At 44.7% G+C, this 22378-nt stretch overlaps 1 protein-coding gene across 1 annotated transcript in view; it reads right to left on the minus strand.

Moving 5' to 3' along the window:
• Positions 1 to 22378, minus strand: part of AGBL1 (AGBL carboxypeptidase 1) — a 465261-nt gene that overhangs the window by 430703 nt on the left and 12180 nt on the right. The window contains exon 1 of the mRNA XM_080396228.1: positions 1 to 22378. This exon is cut by the window's right edge and continues 12180 nt beyond it. Coding sequence (XP_080252354.1) covers positions 1 to 51 — 51 coding nt within the window. The 5' untranslated portion in view covers positions 52 to 22378.

A 22378-nucleotide genomic window follows, 5' to 3' on the forward strand; every position in this document is an offset into this window, starting at 1 on the left:
CTGCAGGGTGGAGAGAAGGACTTGCAAGCCACTGGCTTCTTGCTCTGCCATGCTGCTCGCCACTCACACTCCCTCTCTCTAGCAGCAGACACAATGCAGCGGGAAAGCAAAGCTGTCAACTCGCCTTGCTGCTGCCCCTGTGCCGTTTAAGAAACGAAGAAGCTAAACACAGATCCCCAGACACATGCACACTGCTACCACCAATAATCACAGCAATGCAACTCTAGACCTCAGCAGGAGAGATAAATGTACCCCCTCCCTCCCAGCTCTCCCACTGTGACGAGAAGATTAATTCCTATATAAAGAATCCTGGGGATTAAGTAAAGTGCTCAGGAAAGGTCTGGGTGCTTGGTGTGTGGCAGGGGGAGTGCGGGGAGGGTGGCAATAGCAACAAGAAAGCAGAAGAGCTACAAACCTCAAAGAAAGCCAGGGAGAAGGGAGGGAGCATGCTGGCTGCCTGACAGGCATTCCCAGCTGACCTGCTGATCCGTTCCAGACCCTGCGTGGACTCGTCTCCGTTTGACTCTGTTCCAGTGAAACTGGAGACACGGAGAAGGCAAAGCGAGCAAGAGAGATGCCCTCGGTCTTAACGAGCGCTGACAACGAACGGAAGATACAGCCGGCATGAGGGACAGGTGGAGAGAGTTCACCGAGGCTCGCGGAGGGGTTTTGGCTTCCAACCCCGATGGTTCTTCCGAGTCGCAGCCGCTATGGGCAGCACCCTGCCGTGCTCCCCATCTCATGGATGGCTTGCAAAGGGCAGGAGGAAAGCCACCCCTGCAAGGTGCAGTTTGGGGGAGAGTTTGCTCCAAGGGCCACTACAGTGATTCGCGTGTACCTATATCCATATATAAGTATAGTAACTCACTCTCCAGTGCACAAGACATGCTGTAGTACAGTTGTAGTTGTAGATCAAATTCCTAGGAGGGCACGGAGTCCACTTTTAGCTTTAGCTGAATGATATCAAAGGACTTGGTAAAAAAGAAGGAGCAGGTAAAGAAGTTGAGTAGAGGGTTAGATGAGGATTTTCCAGCAAAATATTTTCAATATGAAAATGTCAATCAGTACAACACAAATATTTCTTTTTTTTTAGGGATGCAGCAATTTCACTTCAGCTTTCTTAACACCAGAATGGCATTTTTGGTCCAGACAGACATCACGCCAGGGTGGTTTGAAGGCTGACAGTGGAGACAATTACTTGATATGCAGAAGACAAACGTTAGATCTTGCTTTTCCAATTTGGGGACACTAATTTCAGTCTTCTGTCTCTCAAATAAGCACTTTATTTTGGTGTGGACCTTTTTATTCCGTCCAGTAGGAGCTTTTCTCCTTTGAATGAATAACTGAGGGTTTTTGAAGCAGTAACATGAACCTCGGTCTCTGGGCAGAAGGCAGATGCTTGCAGGACTCGGTACCACACAAAGACATACCAGACAGCCAATGTGCACACACTTGTCTTTGCTGTTGTCAGCGAAGCAATCACAGACTGGAGATAAAACCATAATCTTCTGAGAAGCAGTTAAATGAAGAATAAAACGCTCCACTTTTGGCCAAGGACTACTTTCACGTGATGATCGTTACACCCTGCAGAATCTTTTCATTGATCAAGTGCTTTAGTCAAATGGTAAGACAGATCCTCCCAAGCTCAGCCCAGCAATGTGTGAACAAGTGGCACAAGCATGACATTCCTTGGTTTCTGTGTATGCCAGCAGGGTCCCAGGATGTCACTAGCAAGTTATAAAATAAACCAGGTTAAAATGCCTTTGCCATAACTATGGAGACACATCAGTCCCTTCAGAGAGAATGCTGCAAGGACAATTGATTGGTAGGCAAGATGCTCCACAGATGACTAGGCAGAATAAGAAAAGAAGGTATACGGACAGCTTTCCTACGGAAATTCAGGTTCAGAGATTTTACTTTTCTTATAAAAATGTTTGATTTCATTAAAAAAAAATAATCTGTCACACTGCATGAAATACCATACTTCAGATAGAGAGCTGGTATTCTGCCATTACAGTACCAAATTTTTGGCCATTTTGGGTGAGCTGTATGGGTATTAAAAAGTTGACAGTTCGGGAAGCACGCAGAGGGATCTGCCCATCCCTCCCTTAAAAAAAAATCCATCCTAAAGGCATTGGAAACATCCAATGCCAGTCATAAGTGCTCCAGGACCTAACACATTGATGAGTGACTTTGGGGAAAGGCTTTTGTGGTGGGCTGACCCTGGCCGGACACTCGGTGCCCACCCAGCCAGGCAGGGGAGAGAAAACAGAACAAGAGGGTCCTGGGGAGGGCAGGGCAGGGACATTGCTCAGCAGTCACCATCACCAGGAAAAAGACCCAAAGTGGGGAAATCAGTGCAATTTCTTATCATTTGGCCATGGCCAGCGGCAGGTCCGTCGAGGAGCCGGCTGGTGTTGGCTCCGTCGGCATGGGGGAACCTTCTGGCAGCTTCTCACAGGAGCCGCCCCTGCAGCCCCCCCGCGGCCCAAACCCTGCCACCAAACCCAGCACAGCTTTGGGGTTTCTTTCTCATCAGCAGGACTCAATAAAACCGAGTAACAGACCGTATATAAGGAGGGGAGAGACCCAAGGGAAGGCAGGCGCAGTGTCCTCACATGTGCTGGGTAGGAGGAAGGTGGGTAACGGGTTTTATGAGCAGTGCCAGCACACTATGTCTTTCACAAATTAGCACACTGACAGAAAATTGCTTCAAAGCTAATTAGAAGCAGTCTAAAGGAGCTCTTCCACATTGTCACCTTGTTCTCTTTCTTGTGACAATTGTATCTGTCACTAGAGTTGTGTGGAACTATTAATTCCTGCTGTGTGGATTTCCAGGAGGCAGTGAGAGCTGATGGATGTAAGCAGGCAACGGCTGCAGGCAGCCTGGACAGTTGGATGCCCTTCCCTACCACGTCACACCAGCAGATCCCCCAGGCCTCTTGCACTAGAAAGGATCTTGAATATCACATAGTGATCACCTCTCCCTGTTGCATCCTAAGATGCTAGATGATCATTTAGCTTGCTGCCCTACCTAAACCACAACATTGGCCTCTGTTAGCCTTCTGTAAGCCCGTACCACATCCCAGTGACCTGGCTCTTCCCCTCTGTGGGAAGAAGCTTTAGAAACAACTGCAAAAATTTCGCCACAAATGAATCAACTCAAGAGGAAGGGAGCATCAACAGCAAAACTTGGGGGAAAAAAATCTCTTACCTTCTTTAAAATTTTGGGGTAGGTAACTTGGTTGTGCCCAGAGAGTACAGAAAGTGTTGTATAACAGAAAGCTCTGGAACTTACATTAGATTTGACAAGACACAATGAGAGGAGCAATTAACACATAAAATGCTAATGAAAGACCCCAAAAGTGACAGTGGAGTTTACATTGATGGAAGATGTACAGCAAAACCCCCTTGAAACCAAATTCCCAGCTATAAATCTCAGAGGCTTCCAATTATTCACTGTTCCATGACCATTTATTCCAGATTTTGTTGAATTTCCAATTTCATTCCTAGTTTCTAAGAGCAGGAGGTCCCCCACCTCAACACATAGAGGCTGAATAAATTACAAAAACTACACAGAGATAAATGACAAAAGCATACAGATTCTCCCTTTCCAGCCAACCCAGTTTGAAGATCAGCTTGTTAGTTTATATTGATGTCATTGTTGTTTCCCCTGTGCCCTTAGGTTTATTTCTTCCTTAAACAAAATGAAAATTAAACTCATGACTCCAGCTTCCTACTAGTGCCAGAGTTAATGTTCTTGTGGGGAGGACAGAGGGGATTAGAAGCACAAAAGCAGGACCTCTGGGCTCTCTGCAGGTGCTGCACAAGCTCAGACAAATAATTTTCTTTTCTTGTGCTCTAGGGCTCAGACACACAAACAAGTTAGAGATGTCATCTGGTCTTCAGTAAATATGTATACATACTTTTAGCCCATAGCAAAGGGAAGATAATTCAGGATGATTTTACCTGCATTAAAAGAGCACTCAGTTCAATTATTTCACATTTTATGAGCATATGCAGAAGCCATTACCATGGATCAGCTGGCACTAAGTAATATATTAACTACAGAAACTTTTTCTGATGTTTTCCCTACCTGTGAAATTTTGAAGTTTTCTTTATGGAGATGTTGCACAGCTATAAAAGTTGCAAGACTTCATCCTGAAATATTATACAGAAAAATGTATTTTCAGCTATAGCGTTGCATTAGTACGTTATAAGGTTAAAAATCTCCCTGGATAAGATAATCTGGAAATTTTCTTTATGAACAAAGTGATGAGAGGAAGACAGAAGTCCTCCACCAGGTACCTAGCAACCATAGTATTATTGATTTGTAAATTAACAGTGGGAAGCCTGTACAAGAATTTAACATCTTTAAATAACATTTTCCTGTGCTGTTTTCACATTTCCACTAATTCTGTCACCTCCAAGACAAAATTCAACCCCCATGTGAACCCCCACTGAATTGCATTCGAAAGTAATTTACAAGCTAAAGCAAAATTAGCCCAAAGAAGACTTCAACACAACAAATGTTGCACCAGAATCAATATCACCAGCCACAGCCAAGCTTCGCATTTGCTGTCTAGAGTCTATACCGACAAGCTGCAGAACTCATTCAATTTTTGGACGTTAGCATTAAATGAAGTCCAAATACCAAAAATCAGCTTGGAAACCTGAGATTAACCTGAGGATATTTTCCTCCTGATTCTCAAAAAAGTGACACCAGTTTTGCACTCACATTGCACACTTGCTTCCTAATAGGATTGTTTCGGTTTTAAAACCAGTGAGATTGATAAGAGGACAGCCAGGTTCTGTTAAAAATAGGAGGAAGGGAAAGAAAAAGCTCTAATTAGATAAATTATTCATTCCAAAGCCATTCTGAGTTTTATGCAATGCAATTGAAATATCACTGTGTAAAATACCCAGTTAGCTGTCCATGTTTCATTTATATTAAATAGAGGAATGAGTTTCCCTGTCTAAATTATGTGTAGCCAAGAAATGTATATATTTTAATAAGGGGTTATTGCTTTTTCTAGTTGGATGCTTTTTTTTCCTAACAAACCCTTTATTTTCATTGTCTTTCATTCAAGCACAATGCTTATCATAAGGAACCACCAAAACAAAATGAATATGCATGAATGTGGGGAAGAAATTATCTTCCATTTGTGAATGCCTGTGTAGAGGATTATCCTTCTGAATAATGCTACCCACCCACCCCACCCCGAAATAATTTACTCTTCTGCAGTAATGACATGGTTAAAATGGAAGTGGAAACGCAAGTCATGACACTGGAATTGATTTTCACATGCTGCTGGAAGTGACCCAAGGCTCCTGCAGCCACTGGATGGGAAGATATCTTCTGGGTCACAAACAGAGCACTGGAAACCGCTGGTGTTGCGCTGGTTTAATATGAGGCTGGTACTGTACAGAGAGCCTGGGGCAGAGAGGGGAACAGGCAGGCTTAGGCAGAGCTTCGTTTCTCTGGAGACATCCCTATCCATCCTGCCTTTCATTTTGGCACTGCACAACAGCATGGCCTGGGGAGCATTGGCTGGAGGACAAACTACGGCTCATTTTTACAGCAGTGTGATGACCAAGAATATAGGATATGCAAGATCACAAGGTTGGTGTTTTGAAGACTGCTGTGGATATGTGGTATGCTGTGTCAGGGTATGATACAGGATGTTTTCTTGCATCACTGCTCTTTCTAACTAGTGCTGAGAGGTCTGCTCCCATAGGTGCTCCCACTTCTTTGCCTCCAGGTCCCTAAAACCTATACCATTTATAAGGGCATTAGTAGAATCAAATAGAGAGACAGACCTGCTGCAATAACATGTTAACCCAGGCTTGAAAACACACCCTGAATTTGCAGCCCAGGCTCAAATAGCATTCATGTGACCTCCACATGCTTTGGATCTCTTTTGGAATAACAATGGACAATATTTTAGCAAATCAGACTTTGAGCCATGAACTGTTTCATAAACCAGGAGTGGAAGCACGCTGGGTCAGTGCCATGCTGGTTTTTTTCTTCATTTAAGAATAAAAAGTTTCATTTGTCAAGTACAATGTATGTTTCTCACACCCTGACAGACTGTCAAATTTTCTGAAATATACTTTGTTGGGCTCTTATTTAAATCTAGTTTATGAAAAGCCAGTCATATATTAAACACACGTACACAACGTAACTTGAGAAAGATGTATTTAACCGCTTGCTGTCAGATGTTCCCACTTTGTCCCTACGGAGCCCCTTGCTGTGTTGCTAAATGTGCCAGATACAGCGAGGAGACAATACTGGCCCTTCTACTGAATGCTACAAGTATGTCCGAGTCAGATCTGCCTGTTGTGTTACTGATTGCTCCCGGTCCGCTGAGAGAGGAGGCAGCTGCTACGCCGGTGAAGCTGTGAGATACAGGCAGGTAGAGCCCCTCGCTGGGCTGCTGAGCATTCTGGCTGTTCACAGAGCGCACACAGCGTGGAGCTGACTATCTCGCCTCCAGCCAAATAGCCCATAATGTTGCTCTAGTATTGAAGGACAACAGTAGGGATGTACTGAAGAAGCAGGGGAGGAGGATGAAATGTTAGAGAAATAGTTAAATTATCAGTGTTGATGCTTTAATCCTCTTTGTCAGGTCCCTAGGCAGCAGCACAAGGCAAAGGCCCCTTGTTCTGGTGCTTGCAACTCAGTAAATGTTTCTGCCGGACAAAACATCCTCCCCGTTTTCCCGCAGACATAACTATATCAAGCTTTTTGATTGCTTATAAAAGGAAACGATTCTTTTTCCTACCCTGACAACTTGTTCTCCTTTTCTTTGTCACTTGTGTCATCAATTTTGTCTGCTTAAAATGTCTCTGTTCTAATTTAAAAGTATGTGGCACCCACATTGCAAAAGTGTGAGCGCAGACAGAAATGCAAGATGAGGAAGAATCTGATTTTGTTGAATATTTAAGGAAATGGACTTTATGCCAGCCAGACACAGGAGTACACAAAGCTTCCCCATTAGCAGAACAAATTGTGTTATACCTGTCTTATCTGTTTGTCTCACGTTCAGCGTCTCTGACACGCAGAGCAATATTCAGTATGCAAAAGTGCCAGAAAGAGAGGTGGCTCTGAAGGGTAAGAAACAAAGAAAAGGGAGAGAATTCAACCCAAATGAGCAATCTGGTGGGTTAAGCATTTTAATGAACTCAGCAAGTGGAGGAGAGCAAGGAAAGTAGGGCTGTTAGAGGTGTTACCACATCAGGACATAGGGACTTAACTCCAAACGGGATTACCCACTGCAGTTTTTGTAGAAACCTGTCTGGATTTGTCACTCATCTTCCTTCCTCTTGTTCTGCTTTGATTGGCACAGGCTTCAAAAGTGAATAAATATCAGTCATCCTCCAGTTCAACACAGGGCTGAACTGAACGAGCAAGAACACCCATAAAAACCCAACAAGCAAAGCAAAAGCAAGATGCAGGAGGTACTGGCTTGCACCGATCGCTGAAGTCTGGTAATGCTGTGCTTAGTTCACATTTAGTGCTATGCAAACTAGCTTGACTAAAGCCACGGCTGAAGGGCATTTTCAAGGGATTTTGAAAAAGGAAGCATCTAAGGAAATAAGAAAGCATTTTAGACCACTAGACCTCTAAACTTGACCTTCACAGAAATAACAAATGCTATGACCCCCTATAAGTCTGCCAGTACTTTATCCCATGCAATCAATATTTCCAGCAACAGCAGGCTACTGAACTTTATTAATTGTATTTGACAATCAATACTGAATGACTTTCTCTACAGACCCACCCCGATGCATCAGAAGCCATCAGAATGACTGCTCTTTAGTGTAACTGGCTGCAAACAGACAGACTGCCAGGAAAATTCTTCCTTTATCCTTGTCTCACAAGGCAGCAGTGACAAAAACACTGATGGTGGGAGAACTCCTGTCCTGTTTCCCCTGGGTCCATCAGGCCTGGCTTTCTCCAAAGCTGGAGCTGCATTCTCCATGTCTGGAGGAGCCTCAGTACACGTACTGAGATTTGGCTAAGACTGAATCTGAGTAACAGTTTGTGACCTAATAAATCTAGCAGTGCTACAGGGGCCTCGGAAGCAGGCTGTCATCATTGAGGGCTGCATGAGAAACAGTTGGAACTGAGGATGGCCCGTTGTTTACAATGCTGCATCATTAAAATCCTCTCCATCCCAAGTGATGAATGGTTCTCCTGAGAATAGGAACTCAACAAAATATGAAATGCAGGGAAATTTGCACTGCAGGGAAGGAAATAATCTCAGAGACAGAGAAGCTTAAGACTGAGGGACAGCATTTGTCTACATTTTGCTTTGACCGATTGACAGCAGGCAAAGTTCCCAGAGACATGGCTCTGGAAGCAACTCAAGAGGACCTCTTAGGAGGATAGGTCCTTCTGACTTTCTTCTGCTCCGTAGCACTTGGAAATACACTCCACCTCTCAGCCCTTTGGCTGTGCAGAAAAGTGGTTTCTTGCAAACATGCAAACACCATGGGAAGGAAGCAGTTCAAAACAGCTGGCCCAATTTCCCACATCCATGAACGTGATGGAAACATTCACTACTGGCATGCTGTATTATGCCCACAGATCCTGTCTGTGGTTCCAGGCTCTGCCTCCTCTCCCCACCATACAGGCTTTTTTCCCGCTCTGATCGCTTCTGTGTCCCCGCAGGAACCCTTGCAGACCTGCAGAAGCAGCGAGCTTGATACAATTTCAGAAGAGCCCTGTTGTCAATGTGCAAACCCTGTGGAAATCGTCTTGGGTAAAAGCTGTTTCTGGAAGCAATGGAGCTACCGAAGCTTGCCTTCCTACTGAATGCAGTTTCACAGTTGACCAGCTGTGTCCACGAGCACCAGCTTTCCAGGTGAGATGTCTGGGGCAATCTTTTTTACACTTTCCTGGCCCACAGAGCCTCCCGAGTCTGTTAGAAAAAACTTTTCCTCACCAGTGGTCCATCGCGTGTGCCTCACTTATACCCAGCCACCTATTTTTACTAAAATCCTAGGCACTCCCTTGCCTTTGGGATTTCTGCTTCTCCGTAAAACTCACTTTGAAACAGGCCAATGGGTCTGAAGTTTTTAGGGTGGGAGGAACAAACCCAGGAAGGGCAGGATTGTATCAATGGTGTTTCCAAAGGAAACTAAACTAAAGGTGCTACTAGAAGAATAATTATTCAATACTATTTTCACATAATCTCTGAACAAATCAACAATGTGACCTACTGGTGCAGGCACGTTACAGGCCCCCCCTGCCCAGACCTATGGTGATTGCTATGAACATGACATAATTGCTGACAATCCCCAGAGTAGTCCTCTTGTTCACGCCACGACAGCTCATCCTTTTAGCCGTGGATATGCCCGGCACTTTCCCTGGTGTGCCTATCAATAGCTCTTGACATGTGCAAAATGCAGTATATATTAATCCATCAAGTCTCACTGCTCCCTCTCCGGGAGTTAGGCGATTAGGTTTTTCCAGCTTACACTTTGCTGAGGAGGTGTCCCTCAAGGCCACGCACGGCATCAGTGGCGGAGGCAGGGGGACAATACAGGCCACACTGCCTCCAGTGCCACCATCAGAAAACTTAAAGTGGTGATATCTGGGGTGGAAAGGAAAAAACTTTGTCATCTATTCAGCTGTTGAATTTTTTCTCCCTAAAGTCAAAGACACTGTGGCTGGGTGCGCATTCGTCAGCATTTCAAGCTGATTATTACTGATGCCTGAGTGTTCGTCTGAACATCTGCACCCTTTTGTCCTTTGGGCAGCCTTTGTTTTGTCCCAGCAAGCTTGTATGTGAACCTGCCTTCTTCTGGAGACACGTTCTGTAATAGCGTCAGGTTTTTGGCTCATTTCTAATGAAAACTTGCCTCAGAGGCCAGCTGCAATTAAGAGTGGCCGCAGAGGTTCACACCTCCACCTTTCTTACTGCAACATGGAGCCCAGTGCTCATTAATCCAGACCTGTCCTGGGGCTGCTGGTGGGACATGCTAGCATCTCTAAGGACTTGGCCTCTCAGGGAGAAGTCAACACCTTGTGAATACAGACATCCCGGGGGAAGCAGGGAAACAAACACACAGCCAGGCAGAGCCATATGAAACAAGCCACCTCTCAACTCCATTATCATAAGTGTTTCTTGTTAAGCTCATTGCAGGAACCCAGTTCTCCGTGTATTTCCTCCAAAATTCATTAGGGGAGGGGAGCCCCGTGACATGATATATCCACTTCACCTCCCTCCTCCAACTGAAAACTCTTCAATCACTGCTGACTCTTCTTTCAGTAAAATCTTCATTTCATTAAAATTTAATTATTGATTTAATTAAAATAGGCAAGCAGCAGTGTGAGATGTGTATGTTTTTTTATGGCTGAAGGAGATTGTAAAGTCCTCATTCATTTCCCAAAGTAGTTTCCGCAAAAAATTGGGCTGCCTTTTTATAGGCCAACTCTCAATGGTGCTTTCAAGTGGATCCCACAGCCATTCATATAGATTAATTTGGGCAGTGAATCAGATCCTGCTCATTGGCTGCCTTTCAGAACATACTGATGATGCTCTGGGAGCCCCCTGGTAGAGCCCTGAGAGCTGGCGGGACTCTCCAAATGATTAATTAATCCTCATCCAGGCATTTTTCAGTTCTGTCTTAATTTATTCACATTGCAAAACAAATTTAGTCTTAGTGAAATAGGCCGGATTGACAGGCCTCATGTGACTGTTATTCCCACAGAAAATGTGGACAGGGCAAGGTTTTCCTATACTGGTGAAACCTGTGCCGTGATACAGGAGGCAGCCTCAAAGGACAGTCAAACCCCAGCTTCTCTGTAAAACTGGTAGTGTGAGGGGTGGCCCAGTGCCAGGCAAGACTTAGAGGTAAGACCCTTATTATTAACTTTTTAAAAGAAAAAAAAAAAAAAACAGTGGTGCTTGTCTCTTCTCAATGATTTCTTTAGCATCCCTGCCCCCTTATCCAGCATCTGTTTCCAGCTGTCCCGTGGTAAAGATGGAAAAGGGATGGTAACGCTCTGGAGTGTGTGGATGTGTTTCTAGGGGTAGAGTCAGCACCACAGAATAAGATGTACTAGTGCAGCCATGATTTCCCTGAGAACAGAGTCCATTAGTTGCTAATGATCTTCAAGCAATCAAAAGTAGGTTTGACCTCACGACAGAGATGGAAATCTTTAGGCTGTCTTAAATCCCCAAACCATCTGGTCCTTGGATTTTTTTTTTTTTTTAATCACTCTTCTTTTTGCACCAGTGAATTGAGTTTAAAAGAGCTGTGTAGTTCTTTGTAAATGCTGGTTACAAAATAATCACAACAAAAAGGGGAATATTGAAACTTTCGAATATTTTCAGCTCATGCTTCTAGGCAATGCTGAGCTGCCTTCCCAGGGTTTTGCAATCTTCAGATCTCTTTAGCTGTCGTCCAGAAAGAAATGAGAGAAGTAGCCTTTCATTTAGAAGCAACCCTCCAGACGCTTTTGCAAGTACCTGCAATGACCTTCATTTACCCAACCCTCTCCAGCAACACTAGCTGAGAATGCAAGTAAAGTGCAGGGCTGGGAACAGAGTGTGCTGTTTCAAAAGGCTTTTACATCTCTTTTGTACTTGCTGGAAATCTACTCTCATCTTTTTTCATTTTAAATATCTTCCTATATATGCCTGGAGGTTGTGGATCTCTTTTCATAACAAAAAGTATAGAACAATCTGCAGGTAGAGGTCTAATTTTCAACATCACCACCGAGTTCCTGGGGAGCCTGGCAGCACTTGAGAAAATCACATAACAATGCTGGTACCCCTGTTTCTTTCTGCTGAAGGCAAGAGTATTGCATGATGGTGAAATGGAAGGACTTCTGCCTTCTTTTCTCCACGTGGCTTGACAGAGCAAACCCTCATTAACCTCTTGTTGCTGATGTTAAGATGCTACCTGGCTCCATGGATCCTATTGGATCTTAATGGATCCATGAAGAAGTCCAAAGGTCCTATTCAGAGTTATTAACATCGTTAAAACCAGCTGCAGTTTAGAAAAACTTAGAGCCACAGATTGGATGCAGTTTTGAAGAAAAGAGTACTTGAGTGTCAGAGAGGGTTTCTCACTGGCCTACATACAGGAGAAACAATGCTAGGCTAGACAGACTTTCTATCAGAGCCAGCAGAGCCACAGGAGCTGGTTTTATGCTGTTATGTTCCATTTCTTTGGGCTCTCTTGTCTTCATCAATAACATTAGACTCACATCAGAAGGGCTTGTGAGGCTTTGCAACTTTGAGCTCCTCAGTGAAAGGAGCCAAGTAAGTGTAAACATAATTGTATATTATTGAGGAATGCTGCTGTATTAAACAGTCCAGCTGTAATATTTGTGTTTATGTCAGCACTTAAAAAGCATTGATCTGCAATAAACTCGGTGTGGGGAGAAGGATCTGATCCAAAGGCCAGAGAAGAGAAATGCAATTTTCCCCATCAGAGCCTGAGAGAGCAAGGCTGGAGAGCTGCTGCAGGGAGCTCAGCTAGGGAAACCGTGGCTGCATAAAGCTTCACTGCCGCTCCCTTCCCCACTGCTAGAACAGCACTCGGGAGATGACCCAAGATCAAAGATGCTTGCGGCAGCAGTCTGGTTGCAAGACTAATCATCATTAGTCTACTTGGACTGCCAGATTACAGGTAACCACCCACCGCGCTCTGTGCTGTGTGCCAGTGCTGCACAGGCACTTTTCAAAGTGAGAGCGAGCCTCCCGTATCCCTGTGTGTGGCAGCAACAGGGTGAGCTCTGTGGATGTCTAGTAACAGATTTTGCTCCAAACAGAGCCTTTGAACTAGGAGCTGCCTCATTTCATTTTATCTCGGAACAAGAGAGTTGCAAACAACAGGTGTTACTGTTGAGAGAGCAGCAGCCCAGATGGAGCCTGCCCAGGGCACAGGCTATGGGACATCAGAAGCACAAAACTCTGCTCCCTAGCACCTCGGCGCAGTATGTTGCACACTTTATCCCCCCAGTAGAGACGCTTCTCTCCCCCAAAGGCAGACGGGTTAACTTCTCTCAAAAGAAACCTGAAAATCTCCTCCTCAGACAGCTCCTGATATGTCCCCTTGCCCATGAGTAACAGTGGCCACCCTGCCCATCCAAACAGTCTGGGATTCTCCTTTCTCCCACCTCCTGAAAGGCAACTTCACTGCTTGACACCCCTTCATTCAGTGAGTGACCCAGGACTCTGGTCCCTTTTCTTCTCTGTTGCCATGCATCCCAACCGCCCACTCGGTGTGAATGTTTGTGTCCTCCTATCCCAGAAGTGACCAGGGGCCACCCCTGCTATTCCCTGCCGTCCTGCTATGTCCTTTTTTAGCTCCTTCTCTCTCTTTCCCCAGCCTTGTTCTTGAAGGCATTACAGCTACCTAGAATGGAGACCACCTCCCAGTAGCTGGACCCTTTGGAAATGGGATTTCTGGAGTACAGCGTGTTCCTGCCACATGATCTCCCCAGCCCGTGCCTTGCCACCTCCCTGCTCTGGGGGCTGTGGGGAGTCCGTGTCAGGAATTGCCCCACCAGCTCTGCTGCAGCTTCAGGGTTGCTTGAGGGTGAACGAGTCTGCACTCAGATGAAAAGGAACCAGGGGGTCTTTTCCGAGTCACCGCTGACAGGCTGCGTGGGACAAGCCAACCAAAGGTGGTCTTTCGCTGGTCCTAGGACATTAGAGGGGAACTGCAGAAATAAAATGGAGAAAGATTGACTGTGCCCCTCCCCATGCGTGACATCTGGGAGAAGAAGAGGTGCTGCAAAGGCAGGGGGCTGGCAGCGATGAGGAGCAAGACTAACAGAGAGTGCCAGGGCTGGCTTCAGTGATAAAGCAACAGTAAAATAGCAGAATATCATCATCTGCCAGCTCCTTCCTTTAATCCTCCTGAGTCTGCACATCCATAATTGGGGACTTGTCTCTACCATCTAGGGCACCTGGCAGCCCACAGCTCTCCTTACTTGAAGCGAGATTTGTGATCAGATTAAAGCCCATTTCATGTTCCCCTCGCTCAGGTCTCAGCTCACTGCTCCCCCTGATGTTTACATACGATGGCTGACTCATTTCCACATGAAGAGCTGACATTTCCCTCTCAAATCCTGCGCAGGGGTCACTGGTTGCTATGTTAAAGGCAAAAACTACAAGGAAGAGATTTTTTCTAATCACTGCATCAGATCACAAAGGAATGTAAATCACGGAGCAGTGGTTGGTTTGTTTTGTTGGGTTTTTTTTTTTTGTTTTTTTTTTTTGTTAGAAGCGAAAGCAAGATTACTTCAGGTAGTTCTCAAGAGCATTTTGAGATCTCGCACGATACGCCCACGTGCAGAAGCTCACACGCATTCGCACACACAGGTGCCCGGCAGCAGAGCACGGCTGTCGCTGAAATCCTTACGGCTCGGGGCAAGGGAGACGCTCGGAGGCTAAGCAGTGCCTCCGTCCCGTGCTGCTTGCTCCCCACAGCTCCCACCTGCTCTCCACAGCGTCACTTTTTGCTCTGTGCCTCTTTCTGCCACCTGATAAACTGGGGTAATGTCCAGTCTGTGCTCTGGCAAGGATGGCTATGCTAAAAATACAGCGAGTAAAAGGAAGCATAGAAATAGGCGAGGCAGATATGGGACGTATTACCGTAAGGTTACTAACAATAAGCTAGGACCAGATTTTTCTGCATATTCACACAAACATCACTAGAGACTTACAAAAAGGCCATGATGCACTTAACCTTAATTTTGTACCCTTCCCCTAACAAAGCTGGGGTGGTTCAAGGCAAGAGGGGAAGGGAACAAATCAATAAAAGGATATAGCAGAATTGTTTCTTTTGTGACAAGCGTGGCAGGGAGTGGGAAAGAGGGTAGAAATTGTCCTGGCCTGGAGCACCCAGCAAAGGCATTAAAGGTGTTACAGGCATTGCCTGCAGTGTTCTTGCGATAAAAGCAGAGAATACATTTTGTGTTTGTCACATTTTTGGGATTTTGAAAGAACCTCTGTGAGGCACCAGCTGAAGTCCTGCTTCGGAATAATGATGAAAAATGAGGAGTGTTTAACTGAACCCCACTGAAACCCTCCGGAGGGGTCTCCACACAGCCCTGCTCCAGCCCTTTGTGTCTTGAGGGAAGATACAGAGGGGGCAGAGGAGGGGAGGTCAGATGTGAACTGCCTCCCCGCTGGCCAGCAAACTGCCACCCAACTCAGGCAGCACAGTCAAGGGAGGAAAAAAACTGGAGCCCATAATCATTTTATGATTCTAATTTAACTTTTATGAACATGTTTTGAGCTCCCCTAGTCAGACTCTGGTATTGATCTTTTCAGTATTGTTAACTCATAACCAGACCATATTTGAAGACATAAACTTTAAGAGCGATAATAAAGAAGAGCCAGACCGCACCGGCTTTATTCTTCTCAGTACAGGGACTGGGAGCTATAAATCCTGCTGGAATCAGTGAAACTATGCAAGTGGAGATTAACTCCTGGCTGTGCCATTTTTTGAGATGTTGGGCACCAGTGACATCAGCCTTCATTTCTAGTTCAAAGTGGAATTGTCTTGGGATATAAAGCAATAGGAGAGTAAGAAGCTAAACAAGGGAAAAGCGAGCTCTGACTTCTGTCCGCACGCTTTTGAGAGACGGGCCAAATTGCAGCATTTTGACCTGTTTCTGGACCAGCTGCAAATTCTCCACAAATTACTCATTGCTTAGATTCAGGTTCTTCCTTCGAACTCCATTCAAGATTTGAGCTAAGCAAAAGCATTTATATCTTGCAAATGGTGTTATTCTTTAGTGAGCAAGCTGACCCTGAGCCACTAGCACAGGGTGATGGATATCCTGGCTTTGCTGTGTTGCATGTCTGCTCTGTGTTTCAGGTCAGGGAGGCTCATATAGCTTGCTCCATGCTTCTGACTGATGGATAACATGAAAAGCCTAAATAACAATGTTAATGGACTTTTTCCTCTCCATGGTAACAATAAAAGAAGGAGAGTTTTACAGGCTCTGGCTGCTTCTGGGAAAAAAAAAAAAAAAAAAAAAAAGAAAAGAAAATGTGACAGGTTTTCTTTGTTAAATGGATGCTGATCTAATGAAGGGAGGAAGGGAGGGCAGGGGTGGTGAGGGGTTCTGCTTTCTGCCCTGTGCATGCACGATGTGAAAGGTGTTCTCAGATTGAGTAGCAAGCTGAAAAATCCTGAGGCAAAACTCACTCAGTTTCTCTGAGGTGTAACCTGGTATTTGAATTTACAATGCTGGCTGGTAAACTGTGAAGTGTGAATCTCCATCTGCTTGCAGATGGATTTAGTGGCTCTTGTGCAGACCTTACCCAGCCCCTTGCAGCTGGGAGTTGCACCGTGATCTTCACAGACAAAAGGTGATGGCAAATTCTCAGTGACCCCTTTTGTCAAAAATGATCCACAGCTCTCAGTTTTCAGTTCTGAACAATGCCCTGAAACAGGTGAGTTGTTTTAACTTTTGTTACAAACACTTGAAATAGCACAACTCACTTCCCACTGCATTATCTCAAATCCCCTTGACACCCTTCCTCTCCCCAAGCTTGTCAAGGTTGGAACACATCCCACAGGCCCTAATTCTGCATTTTCCATGACTCACACCACCCAGCATCTCCACGCTACCTCATGCCAGCTGGAATTGAAAGACAAAGGGGATCTTAAAAAAAAAAAAAAAAAAAAAAAAGCCTGTGCGGTACATCCTTTCAACAGCTTGGAGGGAGCTCAGAGAAGAGCCACTGGAATAATTAGGGAACTCGAGGCAGTGACTTTTGAGGGAAGATTAACATTGTTAAAAATAGTCCATATGGGTAACTGATGAATAGCAGGGTCTGTGATATAAGTCTCTGTGTATCTAAGGGTATAAATAATCAAGGATGGAATTAGATTATGTAGAGTGCACAAAGGGCAACTACAGGAGTGCACTACTTGGAGTAGTGGCGTTAAACAAGGTAAGTATGAGAAGCAAAATGGGGACACCCCCTCCCTCCCTATGACTGAACTCTGCTTAACTAGGGCTTGAATTAAAGCCTGCTGCAGCCACTGGAAATTTCCCTCCAGCACAGCAGTACCCACTGCAAGAAGGTGCCAACCATAATCTAGAATTACCTTTTCTGAGTTTTTTTAGAGGCACATGTAATCCAGGACATTAGACTGGAAATCCCTCTTTTTCCCCTCAGTGGCCTATCTGCCCTGCAAAAATGATGGTGTATGGAAGGAGCCAGATCCTGCTCTCTATCCAGAGGCAGCAGCTCATGGCAGCTGGCAGGGTTACAACCAGAAGGGATCGTTTTTGTTGTTTAGTCTGACACGTGGTCTTTGTGTTTTGCATCTGCTTCATCAGGTAAGGCAGGTACATATCACCGAACAGAACAAACATTGTATTCGTTGCTAGTCCTTTCTCTGTGTGACCTTAGAGTTACTGTGGCGTCAGCACAAAAGCACTATTATGAGCTCTACGTTTGTCTAAGGGAGAGAGATTTGCTTTTCCATTCTGCACTTATTTCTCCCCGTCCCTTAGGCACCCCGTCTCTCTAGAGCTCATCTACACATCTCCGTGCCAGGCAATTGCCTTCCCTCTTGCACTGACATCCATTCTGTAGCTTTCTTACACTGCTGGGGTATTACCAGACAAAGACTATGTATATATGTTAAGAAAATCGTAGTATGCTTTTCTACTCTCTTTCCAGGGTAGGAGCCTACATGCCTAAGAAAACACTGTAGCTATGCTTTATTTTGGCTTTCTAAGTTTTTAACTGTCAGTGCTCATGATAAACTAAGGACACATACTCCTATTTTCTATGAAAAGCTGTTTGAAAAGCCATATCCAGGGTAATAAATGGTTCATTGTTAGACTAGCAGGGTATGTCTCATGGAGAATTGACGTGGTGCCTCTTAGTTCTGGTGCTGCTCAATATTTTCATTAATAGCCAGAATGATAAAATAGAAAATAAACTTATTAAATTTAGTCACAATGCTCTGTTCAGAGCAACTAATAACACACTGGAGGACAAGCTTAAAATTCAGCACAGAAGAGTTGAGCAGGGATGGTCAACAAGATAAATACAGAATGGCAACAGCTGGTTAAAGAACTGTGTAACAGGAGATCTAGAGTTACTACTAGGCTGAAAAAGAGTAAAAAATGTCTCACCGCTGAGAAAGGGGCAAAACGTGCTGGGATACATACACAGCAGTAAGGCCTGCAAGATGCCTGGGTCAGCCTTTCGTTGGCTTTGAGCTGGTGCCGGCACAGCTGGAGGACTGCAGCCTGCTGCAGCACCGCGGGGCAGCGGTGAGATGCTGGTGGGGAGCAGTGAAACAACATCCAGGTTTTGGAGAACTGCAAAGAACCAGAGCGGGAAACAGGGCCACGTGACTCACGGAAGACAAGAAGGAAAGGAGGGGAAGAGAAAGAAAAACCTACTATGACGCATAAAGACTGCAGCAAAGAAAGGAATAGTCTCAGTCTGGTGCAGAAGGGACAAGAAGTAACAAATTAAATTGCACCAGGACCGGATACTAGGGTAGACCAAGTGATAAGACTGGTGAAGCACTGAAATAAACTGCGTGACAAGATTGCAGCATCCAGCATGGCCAGTGTTTAAGAACTGGCTACACAAACATCTATAGAGCACTATATAACATGGTCAACCCCGCCCTGAAGTAGGCAGATGAGCTGTGCTGTCCCTTCGGGGTCCTCTGTTCAGACATCCATCCCCTCCCATGTCACTTAAGCTACTAGTGCTCATCATCATTACACCTTTGGCAACCTGCGTAACTCCGGTAGTAACCTTCATCTGTGCTTGAGACCTACGTGCTGACTCCTTTTCAGTTTATAAGGAGGTGACATTGGATCCAGTCAGGAATTTTCGGGATGCTATTTTGTTTTATTTGCACTGAGCCCATATTTATTTTATTTCATCTGACAGCTGTTTTAGACCATTTCACTCTCTGCTGGAAGCATAAGGTCTGAAATGTGGATTGTAAATAGCCAGGCAAACTGCACATTTAAGTCTAATTTTATGTGTAGCATCTTTTATTAATATTGCAACATTTATTGTGTATTTTAAGTCATCATTGATTTTTATTAAAAGAAGATACTTTTATTGTATGTGCATGCTGCCAGCAAAATAAAATATTATGGTTTTCCCCCCTCAGTATGAATTCTCATTAATCTTCTCTAAGTGCACAAGTAAGAAAGAAGCCAACTCTTTCAGTCCAAGGCAGCATCAGTGCCGAAGCTCTTTGACTGAGACATCATCATTTATTCATTCCACTGGGGTGCAGAAGGGCTGCTTAATCGCATAAACAAACATGTGTAAGGTGGGGGCTGAGGAAACAAAACACTCCCCTGTGACTTATTACATCTGGGACTGATTAGCTCTGTTATTATATAATTAAGATCCAGGGGAGAGGCATAAAATACCCAGCAAGGACAAGGAAAGCTTTCTGAGGTACATGCAGGCAGCTGAGAGGCGTGGGTCAGGCCAGGCACAGGAAGGCAACAGCGCATCCTGCACTTAGTCTCCAGGTGTTCCCTTAGGTCAAGCTCGGTTGGGTTTTATTGGTGATATGAAGGATGTCCAGCAGTATAGCAGTGCATGCTGAAGAGATCTCGGACCCCTGAGAAGCCTCATTCAGAATTTTGTTACCTAGCATACATAAATGAATAATGGGTACGATGATTTTTGTTTGATTTTCAGCTAGATCAGGTAACATGGTTTGGTGTTAATTGAAAGCTTGAGTCCGACCTTGCATTGAGGGGGTAGCAGGCTATAATGACATGATTGCTCACTAGACTGGGATGCAGGTAAACTAGATCCCAGACGGGTTTGGTTCTGGGCGCTTTGATAGGACACTTGCAAGCATTGCTTATAATAGTAACAAAGCCATGACAGCAGGGTGAATGCAAACATGGTACAAATATAAACAAATAAATGCTATAACAACTGAACATGGGGTATGATAATGTATACAATTAAGGAAACAAATACATAAAGTAGATACATGGTATATAAAACAGCATATGTAAGGCCAGAGGTCTCCAAAGCTCTTCTCCCCAAGATACTGGCTTCAACACTGGGGGACCATGTTGCCATGCCACACCAAGAAGCTGGTGAGTGCATGAAGGGAAGAACTGCCTGCTGGCAGATTGTGTGTGTTGCAGCATTACTTTGATTTTAATGATAAAGAGGGCTCATTTACCTCCAGTTCATCTTTTACCATGCAGGTGTGCAAAAACTCAAGTGCTAATTTCAGGTACCTGTTCAGACAGGTGAGCCTGCATAGGGAGGCCACATGGCCCAGTTCCATCCAACCATTTGTGGTCACAAGCACCTCTGTAAGCATCACCTCACCACAATGGTGTCTGCTGAAGGTGCTGGCAGTACCAGGATGAGTCTGCTTGTGTGGGCCTAGTTGGGAACACCAGGCCTATGAGAAAAATACCTCCATTTCCCTCCCAGAAAAAATCTCCTCCAAAAGTGGCTCATTCCTGAGCTTACCTTCATCCCAGCACTTAGGGAGCATCCATCGTGGAGCAGAGATGCTGGTCCAGATGCTGTCAAACACTCCACAGAAGCAGAGCCCACCCTCCCTGAGGACTTTAAGGCTCCATGGCTTTTCAGTCCTTTTCTACTCATCACAATTAAGGCCCTGTAATCAGCTGCATTGACACTGCAATCAGCCCCAGCAATCAGCCTCCTGCCTCTGAGGCTGATGAATGGCAGGAAGGTGCCACAGAGTAAAGAGACCAATTGACCACTTTGTAAAAAAACAACAACAAAAAGAGGAGAAGGTGGAAGTGCATTTCTGCCCCCAGATTTGGGAGGCCCAGGAGGGAGTCTGGTACCTTTCTGAAAGGCCAAAGCTAGTCTGAATTTGCCAGTTGTTTTGTATTTGTTAATAAATGTCCCTGTGGTCATCCAAGAGACTGATCTGATCTAACTCTCCCTGAGCCTCAAATCAGGGGGAACTGGTGCATGGGCTGGTCTGGGATGATAAGTACACATTGATATCAAAATTACTATCAGAACTATCTCTCAATCCAACACTTGTTAGATGAACCATTCCAAGCACTCAGTTAATGGACAACCCTTCCTTTCTCTCTGGTAGTTTAGGTTTGACAAGGTAAAAAGGAATCTAGGATTGCTGAGCTCCTGTTAAATATTTATTATGTGTATTTTCACGGTCCTTAAAGTCTAAGATGCGAACTAGGTTCCTGCTTTGTATCAAAAGGAGAAAACAGTCGTACAACGAAGGCATTTTGCATATTAATCACAGCTTCTCCAAGTTGCTCTTCATTTTACCCACTTTTAACACACCTTTTAAATCACTGCTGGTGATTTCTTTGCCCAGGGCTCCACAACGCAGGCAGATGGGAGATGGCTGAGAGACAGAGGGGCTATGCTTCTGTTGTATTTCATCCAGATCATGGCTGGAAATTGGCAGCGTTCCTGCCTGAGAAATCATCTCCACCTAGGAAATCACCTTTGAAAAGGAAAGATGTGTTCTTGTGTTTCAGACGCATCACTCTGTTTATGGACCCATTAATTATTGATCTGTGTCTTTTGATGGTCCAGGCAGAGCAGCATACTGGGAATGATGATTCCAGTTGACTCTTGTGAGATAGAAATAGAAGAACTGTTCGGCCCAGTCACTGTAGCAAGGTTATAATGTAAAGCACTGAGCAATTAGCTGGGAGATTTACCTCCCTGTCTTAAAAGCATTTTTATTACTTAATCAATCACCAGCAATTTATAAACAACGCTGAAGTTTTACATGGAGCCGTAAATCTGTCTTATTTGCTTCCATGATAAAGCAGGAAAAACAGACCCAAAGTTTCAAAAGACATTTGATCAATTAAAAAAACAAAAAACAAAAAAAACACAAAACAACACAACAAAGCAGAACTACCTCAAAAGAAGATAAATAATTTTTTCAAAGGGAGGAAAGACTTTAGCTGGAGGAAAAAAAGTCCATGTATCTGTCTATTTGCTAGTCTATAACATCATCCATAACAGTGGCTTGAAGTAGTAGCATTGCAAAGTGAAAATGTGAGTCGTTTGGGGCAGGGACTTTGTTTGTCTGTGCATGCCTTCCTCAAGCTGGATTGCAGCCACTGAATGCCAGCACTGTGTAATTGCAAAATAAAAATATTAAGAATGCTGAGTCGGCAACAGTATGTGTGCTCCAGATACCCTTTTTGCTTGTAGAGCTTCTGGCTCAGTGCCAGGACAGGATGGCATTAAGAACCTGTTAGGTGAAGATACGATCCTTGCTGCCTCCAAGAGAGCTTCCCCAAGCCACAGGAGTGCCTAGACCCTCCTCATTTTGTCTTTTGATTTGCCTCGTCGTTAGAAGGAGGTTACTGGAAATAGTTCACTGGCAG

This window comes from Falco punctatus, assembly GCF_963210335.1.
Source record: "Falco punctatus genome assembly, chromosome: 7".
Lineage (NCBI taxonomy): Eukaryota > Metazoa > Chordata > Aves > Falconiformes > Falconidae > Falco > Falco punctatus.